This window comes from Leptonychotes weddellii, chromosome 9 (genome assembly GCF_054177405.1).
Source record: "Leptonychotes weddellii isolate Sample4059 chromosome 9, ASM5417740v2, whole genome shotgun sequence".
In the NCBI taxonomy this organism is placed as follows: Eukaryota; Metazoa; Chordata; class Mammalia; order Carnivora; family Phocidae; genus Leptonychotes; species Leptonychotes weddellii.
This window is the reverse complement of record NC_138377.1, coordinates 10,732,981-10,754,036: the sequence shown is the minus strand read 5'-3', so window position 1 is coordinate 10,754,036 and position 21,056 is coordinate 10,732,981. Positions and strand designations below refer to the sequence as shown.

At 38.7% G+C, this 21,056-nt stretch overlaps 1 protein-coding gene across 1 annotated transcript in view; it reads right to left on the bottom strand.

Moving 5' to 3' along the window:
* Positions 1–17,694: 17,694 nt before the first annotated feature.
* CATSPERB (catsper channel auxiliary subunit beta) overlaps positions 17,695–21,056 on the bottom strand; it is a 78,728-nt gene continuing 75,366 nt past the window's right edge. Inside the window, exon 25 of the mRNA XM_081829737.1 lies at positions 17,695–19,334. Within this exon, the coding sequence (XP_081685863.1) occupies positions 19,131–19,334 (204 nt within the window). The 3' untranslated portion in view covers positions 17,695–19,130. The remainder of the gene's footprint in view (positions 19,335–21,056) is intronic.

The following is a 21,056-nucleotide window of genomic DNA, read 5'->3' as shown; positions in this document are numbered from 1 at the left end:
GGGTTAGCCTGGTGATGGGTATTAAAGAGGGCACGTTCTGCATGGAGCACTGGGGGTTAAACGCAAACAATGAATCACGGAAAACTACATCAAAAACTAATGATGTAATGTATGGTGATTAACATAACATAATAATAATAAAAAAAAATTTACTGAAGAACTTGTAGTGAAATATGTTGATTAGTTTCCTGATACTGAATTCTCCTTGCAATCCTGGACTATAGACTTGATCACACTGTATTGTTCATTTCTTGCATGGCTGGATTCGATTTACTAATATTTTATTTGGAATTTTTGCTCATTTTTATTATTAGAGGTACATAAACTTTATAAAAAGAATTGGGGGAGTTTCCACTCTTTTCTATGGCGAGTAAATATTCAAATAACATTGGAATTATCTGTTCCTTATAGGTGACGTAAATCTCAGCTCTTAATCTCTCTGATTCTGCTTTTATTTCAGTGGCAGTTGCTTGATACCTTTTTTAATCTCTTTTATGATACTTGGTTTATGCAAACTTTCCATCTCTTCTTGGGTCCATTTTGGTAATTTAGAATTTGTTAGAGAAGGATGCATTTGTCCAGCTCGTTAAATTCGTTTTTTCTATCCAGTTGCCTGGAAAGACTCGTACATCTTTTCATCTTGCCAGCATTTGTAGTTATATTGTCTTTCACATTTCTGTTCTTTATTTTTAGTAGCTTTATTGAGATGTAATTGGAATATAATAAAAGTCACATATATGAAGTGTGTAATTTGGTAATTTTTGACAAATGCATATGCCAGGAAAAAACATTATCACAATCGAGATAATGAAGCTATCTGTCACCCCCTAAAGTGTCCCCAGTGCTCCTCCCACTTCTCCATCCCACCCCCAGGCAACCACTGATCTGCTTTCTGTCGCTATAGATTGGTTTGTGTATGGTGTGTACTCTCTTTTGTTTCCTTTGCTCAGCATCATGATTTGGGGTTCATCCCAGTTGTTGATTATACCTATAGTTCATTCCTTCTTATTGCTGAGTAGTATTCCATTGTGGGGTTACAGCCCAATTTGTTTATTCATTGACTTGTTGATGGATATTTGTGCTGTTTCCAGCTTGGGGCTATTATAAGTAAAGTTGCTATGAACATTTGTACGGATGTGTGCTTTCATTTCTCTTGGGAAAATACTAAGGCGTATGGTGCGCAGATGTTTAACTTTTTAAGAAATGGTAAGACTGTTTTCCAAAGTGGCTGTACCATTTTACATCCAACATTTGGTATGATCAATCTTTAAATTGAGCCATGCTACTAGCTGGGTAGTGGAACAAGAAATGTTGGCAAGGATGTGGAGAAGAGGGAACCCTTGTGCACTGTGGGTGGGAATGCAGACTGGTGCAGCCACTGCAGAAGACAGTATGAAGGTTCTTCAAATATTTAAAAATAGAACTACCCTACGATCCAGTAATCTCACTACTGGGTATTTACCCTAAAAATACAAAAACACTAATTTGAAAAGATATATGTACCCCTATATTTACTGCAGCATTATTTACAATAGCCAAATTATGGAAACAGCTCAAGTGTCCATCAATAGATGAATGAATAAAGAGGATATGGTGTTTATATACAATGGAATATTATTCAGCTGTAAAAAATGAAATCTTGCCATTTGCAACAACATGGATGGAACTAGAGGGTATTATCCTGAGTGAAATAAGTCAGTCAGAGAAAGACAAATGTCATATTATTTCACTCACATGTGGAATTTAAGAAACTAAACAAAGGAAAAAAGAGAGACAAACCAATAAATAGACTTTTTAAGATTTATTTATTTGAGAGAGAGAGAATGAGCAGGGGGCAGGGAGGGGAAAAGGACAGAGGGAGAGGGAGAAGCAGACTCCCTGCTGAGCAGGGATCCTGATGCAGGGCTCCATCCCAGGACCCTGGGATCATGACCTGAGCCGAAGGCAGACGCTTAACTGAGTGAACCACCCAGGCGCCCCAAGAAATAGACTCTTAACTATAGAGAACAAACTGATGGTTACCAGAGGGGAGGGGAGTGGGGGGATGGGTGAAATAGATAATAAGGATTAAAGAGTGCACTTGTGATAAGCACTGAGCCATGCATAGAATTTTTGTTGAGTCACTATATTGTACACCTGAAACTAATATAACACTGTCTGTTAACTATACCTGATTAAAATAACAAACTTAATTAAAAAAAAGTTATGTAGTAGTGTATTATTGTAGTTTTAATTTTGATATGGGCTTGATTTTGATTAGGGTTTGATTTTGATCGAGTCCCACATCAGGCTCCCTGCTCGGCGGGAAGCCTGCTTCTCCCTCTCCCACTCCCCCTGCTTGTGTTCCTGCTCTCACTATCTCTCTCTCTGTCAAATAAATAAATAAAATCTTTAAAAAAAAAAAAAAAGAATCCGTGTACAAGAGAATTTTCACAGTTCAAACCCATGTTGTTCAAACTGTACTGTCTTCCTAACCACTAACTGCTGTAAACTATAAGATGTACAACTTTGGGTTCATTTTTCACAATTTAAAAAACACAAGTCTTGGGGCGCCTGGGTGGCTCAGTCAGTTAAGCATCTGCCTTCGGCTCAGGTCATGATCCCGGGGTCCTGGGATTGAGCCCCGTGTCAGACACCCTGCTCAGCGGGGAGTCTGCTTCTTCCTCTCCCTCTGCCCTTCTCCCTACTTGTGCTCTCTCTCTCTTTCAAATAAATAAATTAAAAATCTTAAAAAAAAAAAAGTGAGTCTTATTTCGAAGTTGGGGAAAATTCACCCCAACAGGAGACCTTAAACTGAGGCTCTTTTGATAATGACATGAGACAGACAGCTTTCTCACTGACTTTGGAACAAATAGATGACATCACAGTGGGGTCTGCTTCCGCCCAAAGCTGGAACACAAGTCCCTTGGATTCTCCCACCTAGGCTCCTTCATAGTCTTCCTTCACATCCTTCTCATCATTCTTTCATTGTCTATTGCCCACTTCCTTGAGTCATGCCTTCCCTTTCCTTTTCATTTCTGCCCTCCTTACTACTTCCTTCTCTATTCCTCATCTACCTACAAACATTCAAGGCTTCTGGTTGTTGCACATTTGTTCCCCTAAACCTCCCTGACATGGTAAGCAAGAACATTTGAGATGCTAACCAAGACAGTCATTGCATGACAACCATGGTCCTGACCCACCATCAAAGGACCTCTCCACCCCAATTTCTTGAAACCACTAGATGGGTTCCCACTGGCCTCAAGTCTTGGTTGTGCTTCTTAATACAGCCTCTAACTACCTCTTTTCTCCTCTGTCTTGTAATTATCTTCCCAACCAAATGTCTTGCCTCCCAAACCCTTTCTCAGCTCCAGACCACCATCGGAGCTCAACAGATGGTTTAGCCAGTACTCCAAGGAGAGTGCCAACAAGGAACTGCTGACTCTGTGGACAGTTTCACCGAGCCTTGACCAAGACCCCACAGAGATTACTCTAACCCCCCTAAGAGTGTTCTAAGACAAATGATGTCTGTCTTGCACAAGAGGGGGCACTGACAAGGCCAAACACAGACCGTTCCCCTTTTGACAAGGCCAGACACTGATCCTCCAACTCCCCATTCTTGGTCTCATGATTGATTTGCTAAGATTAAAACTGTCCCCTGAAACTCGCTAACCACAGAGAAAAACATTTCCCGTTCACATAACTGACTGAGACTTCTCCTGCTTGAAAAACAACCCCGACTGTAAATCACCCCATCTGTAACCTGTTTACCCCCCCTATAAAAAGTCTAAGGCAAAAACATCCTGCTGAGATGCTCTGATCTTTGGATTTCGGATGCTCCACCCATTGACTGAAAAATACCAATCTCCTTACCTGTCTGATTTTTGTCTTTGATATAAATTACATGAAAAAGTGATCAAACCATAGAGCACTAGTGCAAAAACCAACAAATGGACCAAGAAACAAAAATAAATTCACGTAATGTGGAAATCTGATATATGATAAAAAAGGCACCACAAAGGAATGGCAAAAAAAAAAAATTGTTTAATTGATGGTACTGGGCAAATTAGCTCACTCTATGGAGAAAAAAAATATTAAAAATATAATAAATGTAATATAATTATATTAAAAGGAGGGGGTCTCAGACTAAAGTCCTAAACTCAAAAGTTAAACTTACAAATCAAATTGAAGAAAATGTAAGAAAATATCTATGAACTAGAAGTGGAGGGAAACTTCCTAACCCAGACTCAAATAATGCATGACTTTGACTACATCAAAATGAAAAATTTCTGATAAACAATGTACCCATTGGCAAAATTAACAGAGACATGACAGACTGACCAGGGATTACATCAAGGAGAATTGATTTTAGACTCTCATTTGTAAACCATTATTGGGTGATAAATGCAGTGTAGTGATTGCACATGAGCATTAGAAAGATAAAGTAGAATAGAATAGAAAGTATCAGAGATCATAGTAAGTATTAGAGGAGTATACTCATTAACTTTTTGTTTTAAGTTGTGTAAATAAAATGCAAATTAAAATATACATTATCCACAATGTGTATTGGTGGGGAATATAATATTTACATATACATATCAGTACATAGTAACATATAATTAAACACATTTAATTACATAGACTTAATATATAATTATATATTAATATAATCAACATAAACTATAATTAACATATTTACATAAAATCTTTATATGTACTAATATGATATATATTATAGATAATGTATATATGTTGTTATACTGTTAAATATATTTTTACTGTCGATTATGATCAAAACAGTGAAAACCATTTGATATTTGCTTGAGCAAATCACAGAGAAAATAATGATAGTCAACGGAAAATTGAGCAAAGTGTCCCAATAGGCAATGAACAGAGAAAGAAGCCTGAATGGCTAACAAGTATATGAAGAGTTGCTCAAACTTATTAGTAATCTGGCAGATACATTTTAAAACTGTGTTACATCAGAATGACAAAAATAAAGACATATGCTGCTAAGTGTTAGGGTACATGGGAACTCTTGCAGTTTTGATGAAAGTGTAAACTGGTTAGGACATTCTAGAAATAATCATTTGGAGGTACTTAGTGGAATTAAGAACGTAAATTCTCTTTGACTCAGCAAAGAGAAATCCACGTCTAGGTGTGTATATCTGGGAGTGGTACATATACCCCCTCTGCTCTTAAGGTGGCATAGAATGGGAGGCTTGCTGTGGTGGTGTTTATGAATTGCAAAGTTGCAGGCAAATCTAGGTTTTGTCATTAGGGGAGTGGATACCTAGAATGTGGTAAATGCACATTTGTAATATGAATTACTATGCACTAGTTAGAAGCAACAGCCTCGGTGTACACCAAACAAAATCTTGAGTGATAAAGGGAAACACAGAATGAGGTTTGCAGCATAATACCATCCAAGTCCAATACATATATGCATAGACTGCATATTTTAACAGTTAAAACTAGTTGTCCTTAGGTAGTAGCAATACGGATTTTTTTCTTTTCTTTATTCTTTGTGGTATTTTAAGTTTTCCACAAGGTTATATATATTGGTTTTCATAATGAGAACGTACATAATAAAATTTACTATTAAAAAGTCACCTATGTGAAAGAACAGTCTTTTCAACAAATAGACATTTTTCCGACAAGATATATAAATGGCCAATAAGCATACAAAAAGATTCTCCACAACATAGTCATTAGGCAAATGCAAATCAAAACCACACTGAGATACTGCTTCACATACATTTGGATGTCAGTAAAGACAGACAATATAAAGTACTGGCAAGGATGTGGAGGAATTGGAACCCTCTGCACTGATCGTGAGAATGGAAAACAATGCAACCACTTTGAGAAACAATTTGGCAGGTCCTCAAAATGTTAAACCTAGAGGTCCTATATGACTGAGCTCTTCTACTCCTGGTATCTACCCAAGAGAAATGAAAACATACGCCCACAAAAACACTTGCAGGAGAATGTTCAGAGTAGTATGATTCATGATAGCCAAAGGGTCAAAACAACCCAAATGCCCATTAACTGATGAGTGGCTAAACAAAATGTGGTATATCTATATAATAGGATGCTATCTGGTGGTAAAAAGGAATCAAGTATTGATTCATGCTATAACATGCATGAACTTAAAAGCATTTGCTGACTGAAAGAAGTAAGTCTCAGAAGATCACATATTCTATGGTTCAGTTTATATAAAATGTCCAGAAAAAGCAACTCTGTAGAGACAGAAAGTAGATTAGTGGTTGCCTAGGGCTGGAAGTACAGAATGAGGGGTGACTGCTAATGGGTATGAGGTTTCTTTCTGAGGTGATGATATATAGACCATGGTGATGGTTACCTAATTCTCTATGCTTTTTAGGCATTGTGATGAGTGCCAGAGCATTCAGCTTATCTGTATTTTCAGTAATAAGGAAACACTGTAACCAGGAATCATCATAATTTTCCCATCGTCAATGTCTCCAAATAAAGTCTGATTACCTAGAGGAAAAAAAACTATGAAAAATATCTTATATAATATTGTTAAATACACTTGTCTTTTATAAAATTAATACAAGCTCATTGTAAAATTGATAAAACAGAACAAAACTAGAAACAGCTATTATCCTCATACCCAGCATATAATTGCTGTTAATTTTGTGGTCTATTTTCTCAGTTTTTATGTTTTAAATAAAAGTTGTATTGTCTATTTGGATTACATAGAATGTAGTATTTTATAATTATTTTATTCTCTTAACTCTGATTTAGAAAACCGAGATCTGGGCACTAGATGCACTTGTCCTTACTGGATTATCACAACTTGTATGACCTCTCAGAGGGCAGAGATGGGGGAGGGGACACACACTAACCCATCCATATCACTGTCTATCTATTAAATAAACCCAAGTTTACATCTCAGACATAAGACGTCTGCATATTGAGAGTGAGGGGATGGAGAAACATTTATCATGCCAATGGATGTCAGTGAGAATGCCAGAGTAGCAATACTTATAGAAGACAAAATGGACTTTAAAACAAAGTCTGTACATGTCTCCAAAGAAGACATCCAGATGGCCAACAGACACATGAAAAGTTGGTCAACATCACTCATCATCAAGGAAATGCAAATCAAAACTATAATGAGGTATCACTTTGCACCTGCCAGAATGGCTAAAATCAAAACCACAAGAAACAACAAGTGTTGGCGAGGATGTAGAGAAAAAGGAACCCTAGTGTGCTGTTGGTGGGAATGCAAACTTGTGCAGCTGCTGTGGAAAAACAGTATGGAGGGTCCTCAAAAAGTTAAGAATAGAACAACCCTATGATCAAGTAATTGCACCACTGGGTATTTACCTCCAAAATACAAAAACACTAATTCAAAGGGATACTTGCACCCCCATGTTTATTGCAGCACTATTTACAATAGCCAAATTATGGAAACAGCCCAAGTGTCCATCAATAGATGAATGGATAAAGAAGATATGGCATATATATGATGGAATATTATTCAGCCTAAAAAGAATGAAATCTTGCCATTTGCAATGACACGGATGAAGCCAGAGAATATCATGCTAAGTGAAATAAGTCAGAGGAAGGGGGCGGCTGGGTGGCTCAGTCATTAAGCGGCTGCTTTTGGCTCAGATCATGATCCCAGGGTCCTGGGATCGAGCCCCGCATTGGGCTCCCTGCTTCTCCCTCTGCCTGCTGCTCTGCCTGCTTGTGCTCTCTCTCTCTCTCTGTGTGTGTCAAATAAATCAATAAAAGCTTTAAAAAAAAAAAAAAAGAAAAGTCAGAGGATGACAAATACCATATGATTTCACTCATATGTGGAATTTAAGAAACAAATGAGCAAAAAGAGACAGATAGAAAGACAGACAGACAGACAGACAAACCAAGAATTAGACTCTTCACTAGAGAGAACAGATAGTTACCAGAGGGGAAATGGGGCGGGGGAAAGGGTGAAATAGGTGATGGGCATAAGAGCACATTTATTGTGATGAGCACTGAGTTATGTATAGAATTGTTGAATCACTACGGTGTACACCTGAAACTAATATTTATCATTTTTTTTTTTGAGAGAGAGAGTGCAAGTGTGGGGGAGGGGGCAGTAGGAGAGGGAGAGAGAGTATCTTAAGCAGGCTCATGCTGAGCATAGAGCCTGATGCAGGACTCAATCTCACAACCCTGAATCATCACTTGAGCCGAAATCAAGGTTTTAGCACTTGGGGCACCTGGGAGGTTCAGTGGGTTAAGTGTCTGCCTTCGGCTCAGGTCATGATCTCAGGGTCCTGGGATCGAGCCCTGCATCAGGCACCCTGCTCAGCGGGGAGTCTGCTTCTCCCCTCCTTCTGCCTCTAGTCCACCCCCTTGTGCTCTCTCTCTCTCGAATAAAAAAAAGTCTGACCCTTAACCGACTGAGCTACCCAGGCACCACATACCTGAAACTGACATAACTCTGTATGTTAGTGATACTGAAATTAAAATCAAATTAAAAATTTAAAAACCCCTGAGTTTATACTAATATCTCCCACTTTAATCTAGCATCACAGGGTTCATTCTACCTTCTCTCCCTCTGATTCTTTGTAATTTGTTTCTCTCACAGTGAGAAACTGGGCTCCTATAATCTACACTTTATTTACTTATGTGCTCAACCCTAGAATACACATTCAGTAGTTTCAGGATTTCTAATCTGTACCCCTTTAAGAAACAAACTTAACATCTAGAGTACAGTATTTATGTCCAGTTCATTTTGTCTTCAGCCTTACAGTATGCAGTCAAGACACTTCTTTCCCCAAAGTACGCGGGTCACCTCCTTTTCCTTCATGCAGTTCATTAAGATCACATCAGACATTTGCAATACATTTGTTACAATGTGCATTCCATCCTGAGATCCCTCAACATCCTGGATGATGTTTTAAAATGGTATACAGTTAACTTCACCCTTCGTGCTATGTATTTCTAAGGATTTTGATAAATGTAGGGTCATATATCCATCACAAAAGGATCAGAGGCAGTTCCATTACCCTAAACACATCCAAGTATGACCCCTTTGTGGTCTGCCTCTCCAACTTCCCCCAATACCAGGCAGCCAGCAATCTGTTTTCTGCCCCTCTAGTTTTGCCTTTTCCAGAATGTTGTGTAAGTGGAATCATACGAGAGTATCAATATAGGCTTTTGGGTTTGGATTCTTTTACTTAGCCAAATACATGTAAGATTCTTCTATGTTGTTGCATCACTTAACAGTCCATTCCTTTTTATCACTGAATAGTATTTGCTGGTATGAACAGGTTGTTTATTTGTACACCAGATAAAAATGTTGAAGAGCAGCTTGGTTGTGTCCAGCTTGGGGAATTATGAATGAGGCTGCTATAAACATTTACATTCAGGTTTTGTGCTAATATAAACTTTCAATTTACTTGGATTAATATCTAGGAGCGGGATTACTAAGTCAAAGTGTATGTGTATGTTTATCTTTCATAAAACTAACAAATTGCTCTCCAAAGTGGCTGTACTGTTCTGCATTCCGACCAGCAGTGAGAAAGACTTACTATGACTTTGGCACCACATGGGTATTTGACATCATCATGTTGCTTCCTCCCCTGCTTCCCAACCCCCACATTATATTAATGCTTATTTGCCATTTGTATATCTTCTTCTGTCAAGTGTCTCTTCAGATGTTTTGCCGATTTTAGAGGTTATTCATTTTCTTCTTGTTTAAAGAGTTCTTTATATATTCTGGTCTTTTTTTTTTTTTAAACATTTTATTTATTCATTTGACAGAGAGAGAGATAGCGAGAGCAGGAACACAGGCGGGGGAGCGGGAGAGAGAGAGAAGCAGGCTTCCCGCGGAGCAGGGAACCTGATGCGGGGCTCGATCCCAGGACCCTGGGATCATGACCTGAGCCGAAGGCAGACGCTTAACGACTGAGCCACCCAGGCGCCCCTGCATTCAAGGTCTTTACTGGATATATGACTTGCAAATATTTTCTCCCAGTCTGGTTTGCCTTTTCATTTTCTTAATAATGTTTTTTGCAGTGCAAAAGTTATTAATTTCAATAAAGCATAATTCATTATTTATTCTTTTATAGATTGTGCTTTCGTGTCATATCTAAAAACTCATCAGCAGGGGCACCTGAGTGGCTTAGTCGGTTAAGCGTCCGACTCTTGATTTTGGCTCAGGTAATGATCTCAGGGTTATGACGTGGAGCCCCACACTGAGCTCTGCGCTCAGGGTGAGTCTGCTTGAGATTCTCTCTCTGCCTCTCCCTCTGTCCCCGGTCACATGCTCTTGCTCTCTATAAATAAAATCTTTTTTAAAACTTCATCAGCAAACTTGAGATCATGCAAATTTTCTCCTATGTTTTTTTTTCCTAAAAGTTTTTTCTATGATACATTTGAGTTAATTTTTGTATAAGATCGGGAGCGTTGAGGTTGATTTTGTTTTTGCATATGGACTTCTAGTTGTTTGAGTACTACTTACTGAAAAGGCTTTCCATTCTGTTCCATTAATTGATGTATCTGTCTTTTCCCCAATACCACACTCCCTTGATGACTGCCAAAACCTACTAAGTCTCAGAATTGGATGGCATGAGCAACCAAATCTGTTCTTTTTGAATTGTTTTGGCTAATCTAGTTCCTTTGGCTTTCCATATGAATTTTAGAATCAGCCTCTGTATATCTATAAAAAATTTGTAGGATTATGATTGGAACTGCATTTAATCTGTTGATCAAATTGGAGAGAGTTGACATCTTAAAAATAGTTTTTAATTCATCCACACAGTATATCTCTTCTGTTGACTTAGATCTTCTTTGACTTACTTCATCAGTGTTTGTAGTTGTCAGCAGATAGATCCTGCATGTATTAGATTTGTTTATATATGTTTCTTTTTTTCTTTGAGAGTAGAAATTGAAATTAAAACAACAGTACCTTTTACAATGGCACCAAAACCATGGTATACTTAGCAATAAATCGTTTAAGTTGTGGCAAGTCCTATATGCTGAAAACTAAAAAAGACTGATTAGAGAAACTAAGGAAGATCCAAATAAGTGGAGAGAGGTGGCATGCTCAGGAGTTGAAAGACTCAGTACGGGTAAGCCTTCAACTCTCCCCTAATCTAGCTATTGATTCAACACAATCCCAACCAAAATCTCAGATTTTTTTTTGAAATCACACCAAAACATGTACACAAATGTTCACTGCACATTTATTCCTACTCACCAAAAACTAGGAACAACCAAAATACACTCTCATTGGTAAATGGTTTAACAAACTATGATTCATCTATAGATTACTACTCAGCAATAAAAAAACAAACTACTGAGACATGTAATATAGATGAATATATATATATAAATAGATGAATCCTAAGTGCATTCTGTGCAGAGAAAGATGCCCAACTTACAAGATTACATACCATACGATTCCACTTATATGACCTTCTGGAAAAGAAAAAAGCTGCAGAGTCAAAAACATACCCACGGTTTCCAGGGAGTAAGAGTGGGGGAGATGTTAACTACTACGGGTCAAGAGAACTTTTTGGAGTGATGGGATCTTGATTGTGATTTTGGTTACGTGAATGTTTACATACGTTTCTCGAAAACCTTAGAACTGCACACTAAAAAGGGTGAATTTTACTTACATATAAATTATGTCTCTCTAAACTTAAAAAAGAGAGAAATCAAAATAACAAAATTAGACAAGTTTGAGTTCCAGACAAAATATATCAAATGAGACAAAGTGATAAAATAATAACAGAGTTAAATAGTTATAATACAAAATAAAGCACCAACTATTACGAAACATTTATAAACCAAGTCAAAATATATGAAGCAAAAACTGTAGGAAATACAAAGGAAATTAAAAAGACAATATTATCAGGTGATTAACTTACCATTTTCCACATAAAGTAGGGAAAGTAAACAAAAATAGGAATTGGGAAGATCTGAAAAACATGTTTTTCTTTTTAAGATTTCTTTTTAATTTGTAAGTAATCTCTATACCCACTGTGGGGTTCCAGCTCACAACCCTGAGATCAAGAGTACCATGTTCTACCTACTGACCCAGCCAGGCACCCCTGAAAAACATGGTTTTCTAAATAAAAGAGACACGAGGCATACAAATCAAATGATATTACTCTCTGGAAATGGAAACGATGTCTTCCTTTCAAATGTTATTTGAAATCAATCTCTTTATTGTTCCACACAGAGATGCTGAATTAAAAACATTTGAGCAGAACAAATTAAAATAGTATTAGGAAGTTAGGTTATGTGACACATTCCTAGTAGATACACTGTTGTAATAGTATTTACTCTGAATTTTTTTTTTGGTCTGAATTTTTTAAGTGTAATATTACAAAGTGATTAAAACCAATTGTTAATGTTTTTATGAACTTCAAAATTTGATTCAAAATAGTTCAATTCAAAAATAAGTCTCTGTACTAGTATTATTACCTACTTGTAAGAGAAATAATATGAATCATGGGGCCTGGTACACAGAACATGTAAATGAATGAGTGAATGAATGAATGAATGCGTGTGAATTAACAGATATTAATGCTCTCCAATTAGGAAAGAAAACAAGAAGGAAATTATTTCTATTAAATTAAAACAAACTAAGAATCCAAAAGCATGCTATATACAAACTCTAAAATGAAAGAAAATGAGCACCTCAAAGCTGAAATATATATTACTGTATTAGGGGGAAAAAGTGGTATCTTTAGTATCAAATAAAAATAAAATTAAAGACAGAAGAGCCACAGATAAACATATCTGTTCTTATATAAACAGGTGCTTGACTAAGGAACAAAATGTCACTTTCATCACTAAAGGAAAAAGATCTATTGCTGGAAGGGAAAAGATTTGCTCTTTATCCCTTATAAATGTCTATGCAGATTAGTGGGTGCCCAGAACAAGTGCCTGACACTAAATAAATATTTGTCAAATAAGTGAATCATATCAAATCAAGAAACTCAATATATGGGAATAACTGGTCAAACTGATAGCTGAGGAAGAGAGTGATAATTTGGAAGATCAAGAAAAGAAACACTCTTAGAAGGCATTAGGGTAGAAAACAGGCATGAAAAAAAATAGTAATTAAAAATAAATAAATCCAGGAGGTTGTGTAAAGAAGAGTGAAGCCTAGCGAAGCCTACCATTGATATAGCTTTACTAGTGAGTTTATAAAATCTTTATGGAACAGATAATCCATACTTTAAAGGAACACTTCCATAAGAGAGGGAAAGCGGCCAAACTCCTTTTATAACAGAACTAGAATAAAATATTAGCTAGCCAGACTCAACAGGGTATTAGAAAAAGAAAACATCACGGTGAAGTAGGGTTTATTCTAGGAATGCAAGAATGGTTCAAGTAAGGTCAAATTACAAGTCTAGAAGGCAGAATGACTTGTGGTTATAACTTTTCCTCTGCCAGAGAAGAACTTTTCCATCCAACAAAGAAGACTTTCCTTCCACGTGCCCAGGAGCCTACAGTCAGTGTAATTAACCAGTAACCTCTCCAAGGTCAAAGAAGAGGCCTCCCTCATTACAGATAACGGAGCATGATGCAGCACAAGGAATCACCCCGAGGATCACTAGCTGCTATTCTGATTCTCCTGAAAACACTAGTGCATTCACTAGGTCTTGAGTTGAGAAGGGAAGATTTTGCCATTCCAGAAAGGAGAGTGCTGGTTGCCACAACTGGAATAAGGTTAGCCATCACCAAATTGAATTATATCATTACTATTATTACTCTGAAGTCCTACCATTACAGTAAAAACTTAAACATATCTAAATACTAGATATTTGTCTACTTTCCCCGTGGCATTAAGGGTGTTCTTATGATGTGAATATCTTTTACCTAGAGTGTCAGTAATCAACAAATCATAAATGAGAACAGTTTTGAATAAGGAATGAACCAGAATTATTCATAAAATATAAGTAAGAAAGCCCTCGCAGGTGATGACTTTGTCTGACTTCGTTAGTTTCTCCTGCAGACACCAAAGGGTCTGATGCCCAAGGGTCTGATAAGTACTTGTTAAAATTGATTTGAGTTAGAGGGTAAAAATTGAATAGGTTTCTATGAGTAAGACAGCAGCCGCTTTATTAGGAGGTTTAAATGTATGTGTCCTCCTGAAAATGTCGAAGTCAAGGTCCTTGACCCCAAGCGAACATTGAAGGTGTTGTAGTGTGATTTTTCATTCTCATGGGAAAAGTACCAGATCACTGAGCACAGAGCCTGTAATCATTGACTCCCTTATTTCAACAATTAAGTTTTTTGTTTTTTTTTTTTGAGAGAAAGAGTGCAGGGCAGGGGCAGGGGCAGAGAGAGAGGGAGAGAGAATCTTAAGCTCAGCAGGGAGCCAATGACACCAGGCTCGATTTCACAACCCTGAGATCATGACCTGAGCTGAAGTCAAGGGTCAGTTGCTTAACTCAGTGAGCCACCCAGGAGCCCCTGACAGTTATTCTTTCCATAGCCATTCAGCTAATTTAGATTGAGGAGGGGAAACTAGATACAAACAGAAAGAAAAGTATAGAAGGGTCTTCACAAGATTGTTAACATTTATAATAGACGCGGGGAACTACAGGCAGAAAAAAAAGGCTGGGCCTTAAAAAAAATCACACTATTTTCATTGTTGGAAAACCTTAGATCCTTTTGTCATTTTCTTCTTTCAGACATGCAAACTGAAAGTAAAGAATGTCTTTAACAGATCCAAATCTGCACACAACCTGAAATGATTTGCATACATCCTACCATCTTCTAAACTACACGAGGCTACTCAACGTTCATTTATTTCTCTGAAATTTTTTCTTCCATTTCTTTGTTACTGCTTCTTTTTGACTTCTCAAAACCTTTATCATCCTTCGAGATCCAATTTGGCCATTTCTGCTTCACATGAGACTCCTCAAATGGCAACCCTTTTTCCTGGGCTCGCCACTGGCCACCCCAAAACAAGCTAACAACCAACCAACCAACCAACCAACAACGGGCACTGTGCTTACTGACAGTGCAGGAACCATTAAGATGTCGGGCCCCTATGCAAGGATTATTCTAACCAAGCAAAACATCAACATAATGGCCATTAGTGCCAACGAACACATTTCATAATTTTAAGCATCTTTAATAAAAGTCACACTGAATAAATCTAGACATGGAGGGTTTTTTGTTTTTTTTTTAACTAGGAGAAACCTACATATAGTAAACTACAAATGTCATTTGGCAGTAATGTTATGTAATATACACATATATACACACAGATCCCAAACTTAAAAGATTAAGAAAATATGCCAAAACTTTAAGTGGTATGATTTTAATTTTTCTTTCCTAGACTTTTATTTTCTAAATTTTCCCGTTACTACTCTTAAAATCAGAGACAAAAAAACCCCACTCCTTTTACTTTTGTTAAACTCATATCCCATCATAAATTAGAACACATCAAAATCATAAGGATTCCCCGAAGCTTCTTCTTTTGAGTCCTTTCTTTGTATTAATTTATTAATTTATTAATTTTTCAACAAATATTTATTATCTACTTTGTGCCTGTGGGATGCTAGGTATTTTGCTACTTTATCTGAACTTCTCTTATAACAGGATGCTCTTGTGTTGTACTTATGGTTTCCTTTGCTGCCCTGAATTTGATAATAAAGTGTTTTTATTCCTCAATCATTTATTGAACACCAGGCATGCAGTAGTCACTATACTAGATGGGCATATCAAGGAAATGTGACAGCAGATTAGCACCACACCCAGTGCAGGGGCAGACAAGTGTGTAAATAGCAGAACCGGGCTAATAAGCATGATAATATAGAAATGAGCACATAAAATCTGACTGCTTTGCTCAGCCAAGCAAATACCGTCTAAAGTCTTCCTTCAGTGAAACCTTGACAGCTTCCTGATGGGCCTCCCTTGCAGGCTGAATCTCAAAATCCCTCCTGTGCCTCACTCTTTGGTGGATTCTGACTCAAAATAAACAGGAAGGTGTTAAACAGAAAAGAGTTACATCCCAGAATTGCAGTGTTCCTTTTATTGTCAAAACCCTGGGGAAATTTTTATGGGCCAGGAGTTTTGAGGTGTTTGACCAAAGACTGAAGAACATAGTGCTGATTATTCTCAATCTGTTGTCATACTGATGCTGTATTTGGTATGCTAGCTGAGGCTGCTAGCTGGGGTTCTAAGGGATTGGATTAACTAATGCAAATCGGGCCCAATATGTGCACCACGCCAGGTGACACTGAAAGGCCATATAGCACCTGACCAGTGGAGAGGAATTCAGACCGATGACACCTGGATGTCTCTTTCTTTTTTTCTTTTTTTTGGTCATTAAGAGTGGATTGATAAAGGAAGAATTTGAATCTTTCAAGGCATGCTCCCTGACCTTCCCGGTACATAGGTAATATTTCTACAGCCCTTTCTAAGGGCCAGGCTCTGTTCTAAGCACTTTGTGTATTAAGTCCTTTAATTCCCAAGCAATCCAATGAAGTAAGTCACATTATTATATTAACAAAGAAACTGAGACACAGAGAAATCGGCTTCTCAAGATAACACAGCTAGAAAGTGGCAAAGACAGCATTCCAACCCAAGTGTTCCTACCTTGCAAGCCAAGCTCTTACCTGCCATGCTGTATAGCACGATTGGATGAGGGTGGGTAGGGCTGCAGTTAGAGCTGGATGCCTGGTCTTGATGGAGATGGGAGGTGCCGAGGACCACCATGTCCAGCAGGCTCATAATGACAGCAGAGTAGGCACGTGATCGTGGTACAGGGGCAACCGATGAAAATCCTGGAACTTGGCATATTGCTCTAGTTCAAGCTCAATCCTTCCCTTGGCAGGGCAGCAATGTACCTCTATTGTTCTGCCACCTCTGGCCCTGTGCCCCAGTCTGGTGGGAAGCAAGTTGACCACCTCACTATGCTATAGAATAGTAGGTTTCATGGACCTGAGGAGCATGTAGAAGCAACTTCTTAAGATATCTTGATATGGTACATGTGTGATGGAGTAGAAAGTCAAACTCAACAAGAATACACTTTAGCAAAGTTTGGGCTAATTCAGGATTCTGGAGCCTGTGGGCGCCTCCTAATCCAGCGTAAAGGACAGGCAAGGGCACCTTGCTTTCCCTACCACATAGAAGGACAAACAGTACCCGGTAGGTCGTTTGGGAAACGTGAGGCAGCACACATCACCTACCATTTAGAATATTCTGCTCTAATGCATTTTGGTTCTAAAAGTGGCAGCTTTGAGTGGCATCTAGTCCAATAGAGGCTGTAGTACAGATCTGGTTACTCTCTTCTCATGAACCAGCAGACCCATGAACAAACCTAAGTCTTGTTTGTATCAATCTCTGTGAAGAGTCTGAGATTTTATCCTAATTGCAAACTTACAAGGTAGTTCTGGGTGCCGGGTGAAGACACCCAGCCTGCCCATTCGCTCCGAATGCCTTATATGCTTCCATGGTATTCTTCCATCTCTGCCCTTTTATGCCCCAACACAAGGAATGGGGCAACCCTTGCCCCCCAAAATGCGAGTAGTAAAGCCCTGATGAATTTTTTCAGAATTTTCTAATCAGAAAATCTAGACAGAAGTTATTCTCACTTCCACATATGTTGAAGTTTTGTGTTACATCAACATTTTATTTTAATTACGCATGGGGAGACACAATCATCTTTTCAGCGCGTATGGACTCTTTTTTTTTTTTTAAAGATTTTATTTATTTATTTGAGAGAGAGAATGAGAGAGAGCACATGAGAGGGGGGAGGGTCAGAGGGAGAAGCAGACTCCCCGCCGAGCAGGGAGCCCGACGCAGGACTCGATCCAGGGACTCCAGGATCATGACCTGAGCCGAAGGCAGTCGCTCAACCAACTGAGCCACCCAGGCGCCCCCAGCGTGTATGGACTCTTAAGTGTTTTGATCTCTCAGAGGCAAATTTGCCACTGACTCTGTCCTCAACTTCACAAAAACAAGTGAGGCAATGCGTTGATGTTCCGGGATTCACTGCATTATTGTTACTCTGTCACCCAGAAACAGGTGGTCTTATGATAAGGTCTGTTGAAAGTTCATGCACAATGGCCCCTTGGACACTGGCAATTTCCCTGGCTGGCTGGAATATATGTCCCATGCCATAATCCCCAGTACACAGGGTGGTTTCCTATAGCTACAGCACAGTCACTTGGGAGACAAGGGATGGAGAGTGAATGGTTTCACTTAATAAAACCCTACTGAGATTTCTGCTTTCTGTGTCCTGAACAAGGGGTCTCTCTAGCCAGTGTAGCAGAGCTTCTACCCGTCAACATGATAATGATTCTACTGAATTGGGAACCAAGACTGCCATGTGGCTTTTCTTGGCTCCCGGTGTATGAGGAAAACACACTCTTCTGGACTACATACTTAGCTTCTCCTTACATTGTCAAAGCAGTGTGCCACCCCTTCAGAGCTTTTCCAAGAGACTATAGCTCTGATCTCGGAATGTATTGTCATCTTCTGGCTATTTGGGAATGGGTGCTCTGAGAGAGCACGCAGAGGTACATCTTTTGGAATTCCACATGCTTGTGTGTAGGTTTGTAAACCAATACCTTGCCCTGTGTTCTTCCAACACCCCCATAATGGAGGTCACATTTCCCTCTTTTTAGGTGCTACTATCTGGTTTTGAAGTTGCTTCAAGAAACCCAGATGGCTTTCCCTTTAATTCCCATGAAACTCTGCCAGCACACTTGCAGATGAGCCTCGCCCACACCTGCCTTTCCCTGGCATAACTGCATTCTACCCATGTTCCTTCTCGAACAGAGCAAGGCTCGGGTGTCCTGAGCCCACAGCATGGGCTCTGGCCAATAAAAGCCAAAAACTACCAAAAACCCATTCCAAGCTAAAAAATACAGAAAACCCAGTCCACACAGAGATGCTTATTCATTTTATAGTTTTGTAAAAACCTCAAGGAAGATCTTCTATGTAAGCTTTAACAGAAGAAAGTTTCCACGTATTTAAAATAAGAAAACAGAATGGTAAACATATTTGACGAGTAGCGATTTGAGTTATAAATGGTCATCCTGAAGTATTTTATCTTGTTTTTATATTAACATTTAAATATACTGTTCTAGAATTGTCTCGTAAAGCCAGCACATTAAGAGAAAATTGTGATTATCATTGGTTCCCTATTCAGATTTTCATCTGTGAGCCATCTGATTCATGCTGAAATTTGACAAGTTCACTTTGTTTCTCCTCATAAATTTTTGGCATATATCACTTGGGTGGATGTTACGTATTTGAAACATAAATGTTGTGAAAATTAATCCCCCCAGCACTACAGCCGCTGCAACAGCTATGAGTGTGTGTCCTGGAAATGGCAATGGTACTTCATCAACATAAATCTGCAACAGAAAAAGCACAGTCTTTTAGCTTTCTGAATCTAGTCATTTAAGACGCTGAACTTTATATGATTTCCATAACAGTGGAGACACTATTAATCAATTTAGCAAACTTCTGCTCAGATACATACAGATATTCAGCATCCACAAAGCCTAGAAACAGTCTCTGGACAATCTGGTAAGTAACAGTTTGCACACAATACAGAATATAAATTCTATTGGGTGCCTGGGTGGCTCAGTTGGTTAAGCGACTGCCTTCGGCTCAGGTCATGATCCTGGAGTCCCTGGATCAAGTCCCGCATCGGGCTCCCTGCTCGGCAGGGAGTCTGCTTCTCCCTCTGACCCTCCCCCCTCTCATGTGTTCTCTCTCTCTCTGTCTCAAATAAATAAATAAAATCTTTAAAAAAAAAAAAAAAGAATATAAATTCTATTGTCCTAGGTCTTTAACCACAGAGGTCGGCAGGATACTTAGATGGCAGGAAAACACTCTGTGTTCAGTTATGGAGGAACGGACAGAGTGCCATGGGAACACAGTTAGGAAATGCCTAACTGCCGAGGGTGACCAGGGAATGTGCTTCCTGAGCTGCATCTTGAAGAATAAGTGGGTTCACAGAAGACAAGGAGAAGAACGGGCATTCCAGGGAGAGGGAATAAGCATGTGCTCCTTCAAGCTGTCATCTTTTTAGAAAATCCTCTATGTGCTAACATAGGGAAACTTCTGTATATTCAAAATGCTTCTTACACCTGAATGGATAACTAATAAAAACAAGTGCCTAGAAGAGAGACAGGATTGTTGACAGAGAGGCACAGAGGTGTCTTTTTTCTCTGAGACTTGAGGCCAGGATGGGTGCCATATACGTTAATTCTAGAAGCAGGGGCATACAGAGAGTAAGATGGTTCGAGCCCAGTGACTTGGGTTTTCTCTGTGAAGTAGGAAGCTAGATCATATTTTGAGGTAGAAGAAAGTAGAGATGAGTGGAAATAGGACAGTGGAGAATGTGGGAAAATGCTAAGGATGGGTAAGCTGCTTTAGAATACAGCTCAAGTTAAAGGTACCACCATCCTCCCAGTGACCAAAGGAGGTATGCCTTTTCTTTGAAACAACCCTCGTATGCCATCGAATCTTTTACAATTTCTCTCAGATTCATTCTTTCCATTCCATTTTCAATCCTGCTACTGTGAACTTTATTACCTCATTTTGTATGAACAAACCACTCAGCCTCCTCTCTGTGCTGTCAATCCATGCTGACATAATAACATTGCCAGATTCATCTTTGTAAGACAGCCGTTTGTCTAAAAAACACTTAAAAAAAAAAGTGAAGTTGCTTTATTTGCAACGAAAAGAATTTTGACGATACAGAACTGGTACCGGAAGTGGGATGTTATAAGCAGCAGAATTGAAAAGGTGGTCCTGGCTAAGTGGTGTGGAAAGCAGTGAGAAACCGTTCTTTCCCATCTGGGCAGATAAGTATCCTCGTGGTAATGGATCAGCTGGCTTAGCCATCTCCTGTTGTACTGTAGAGCCAATGGTGTGTGCCCAATGGTACTGGAATTATTGGGAATTTGATAGAAAATGTTAGATATTGGATGTGATATTCCACTTGTGGTCTTCAGGATGGTACTACAAAAAAACAAAAATCTTCCTTCTAAGCAGGACCATCAGAGGAGTATGGATGATTAGCTTTGTTAAGAAAGTTCTAATCTGTTTGTGGCCAATGAGAGAGA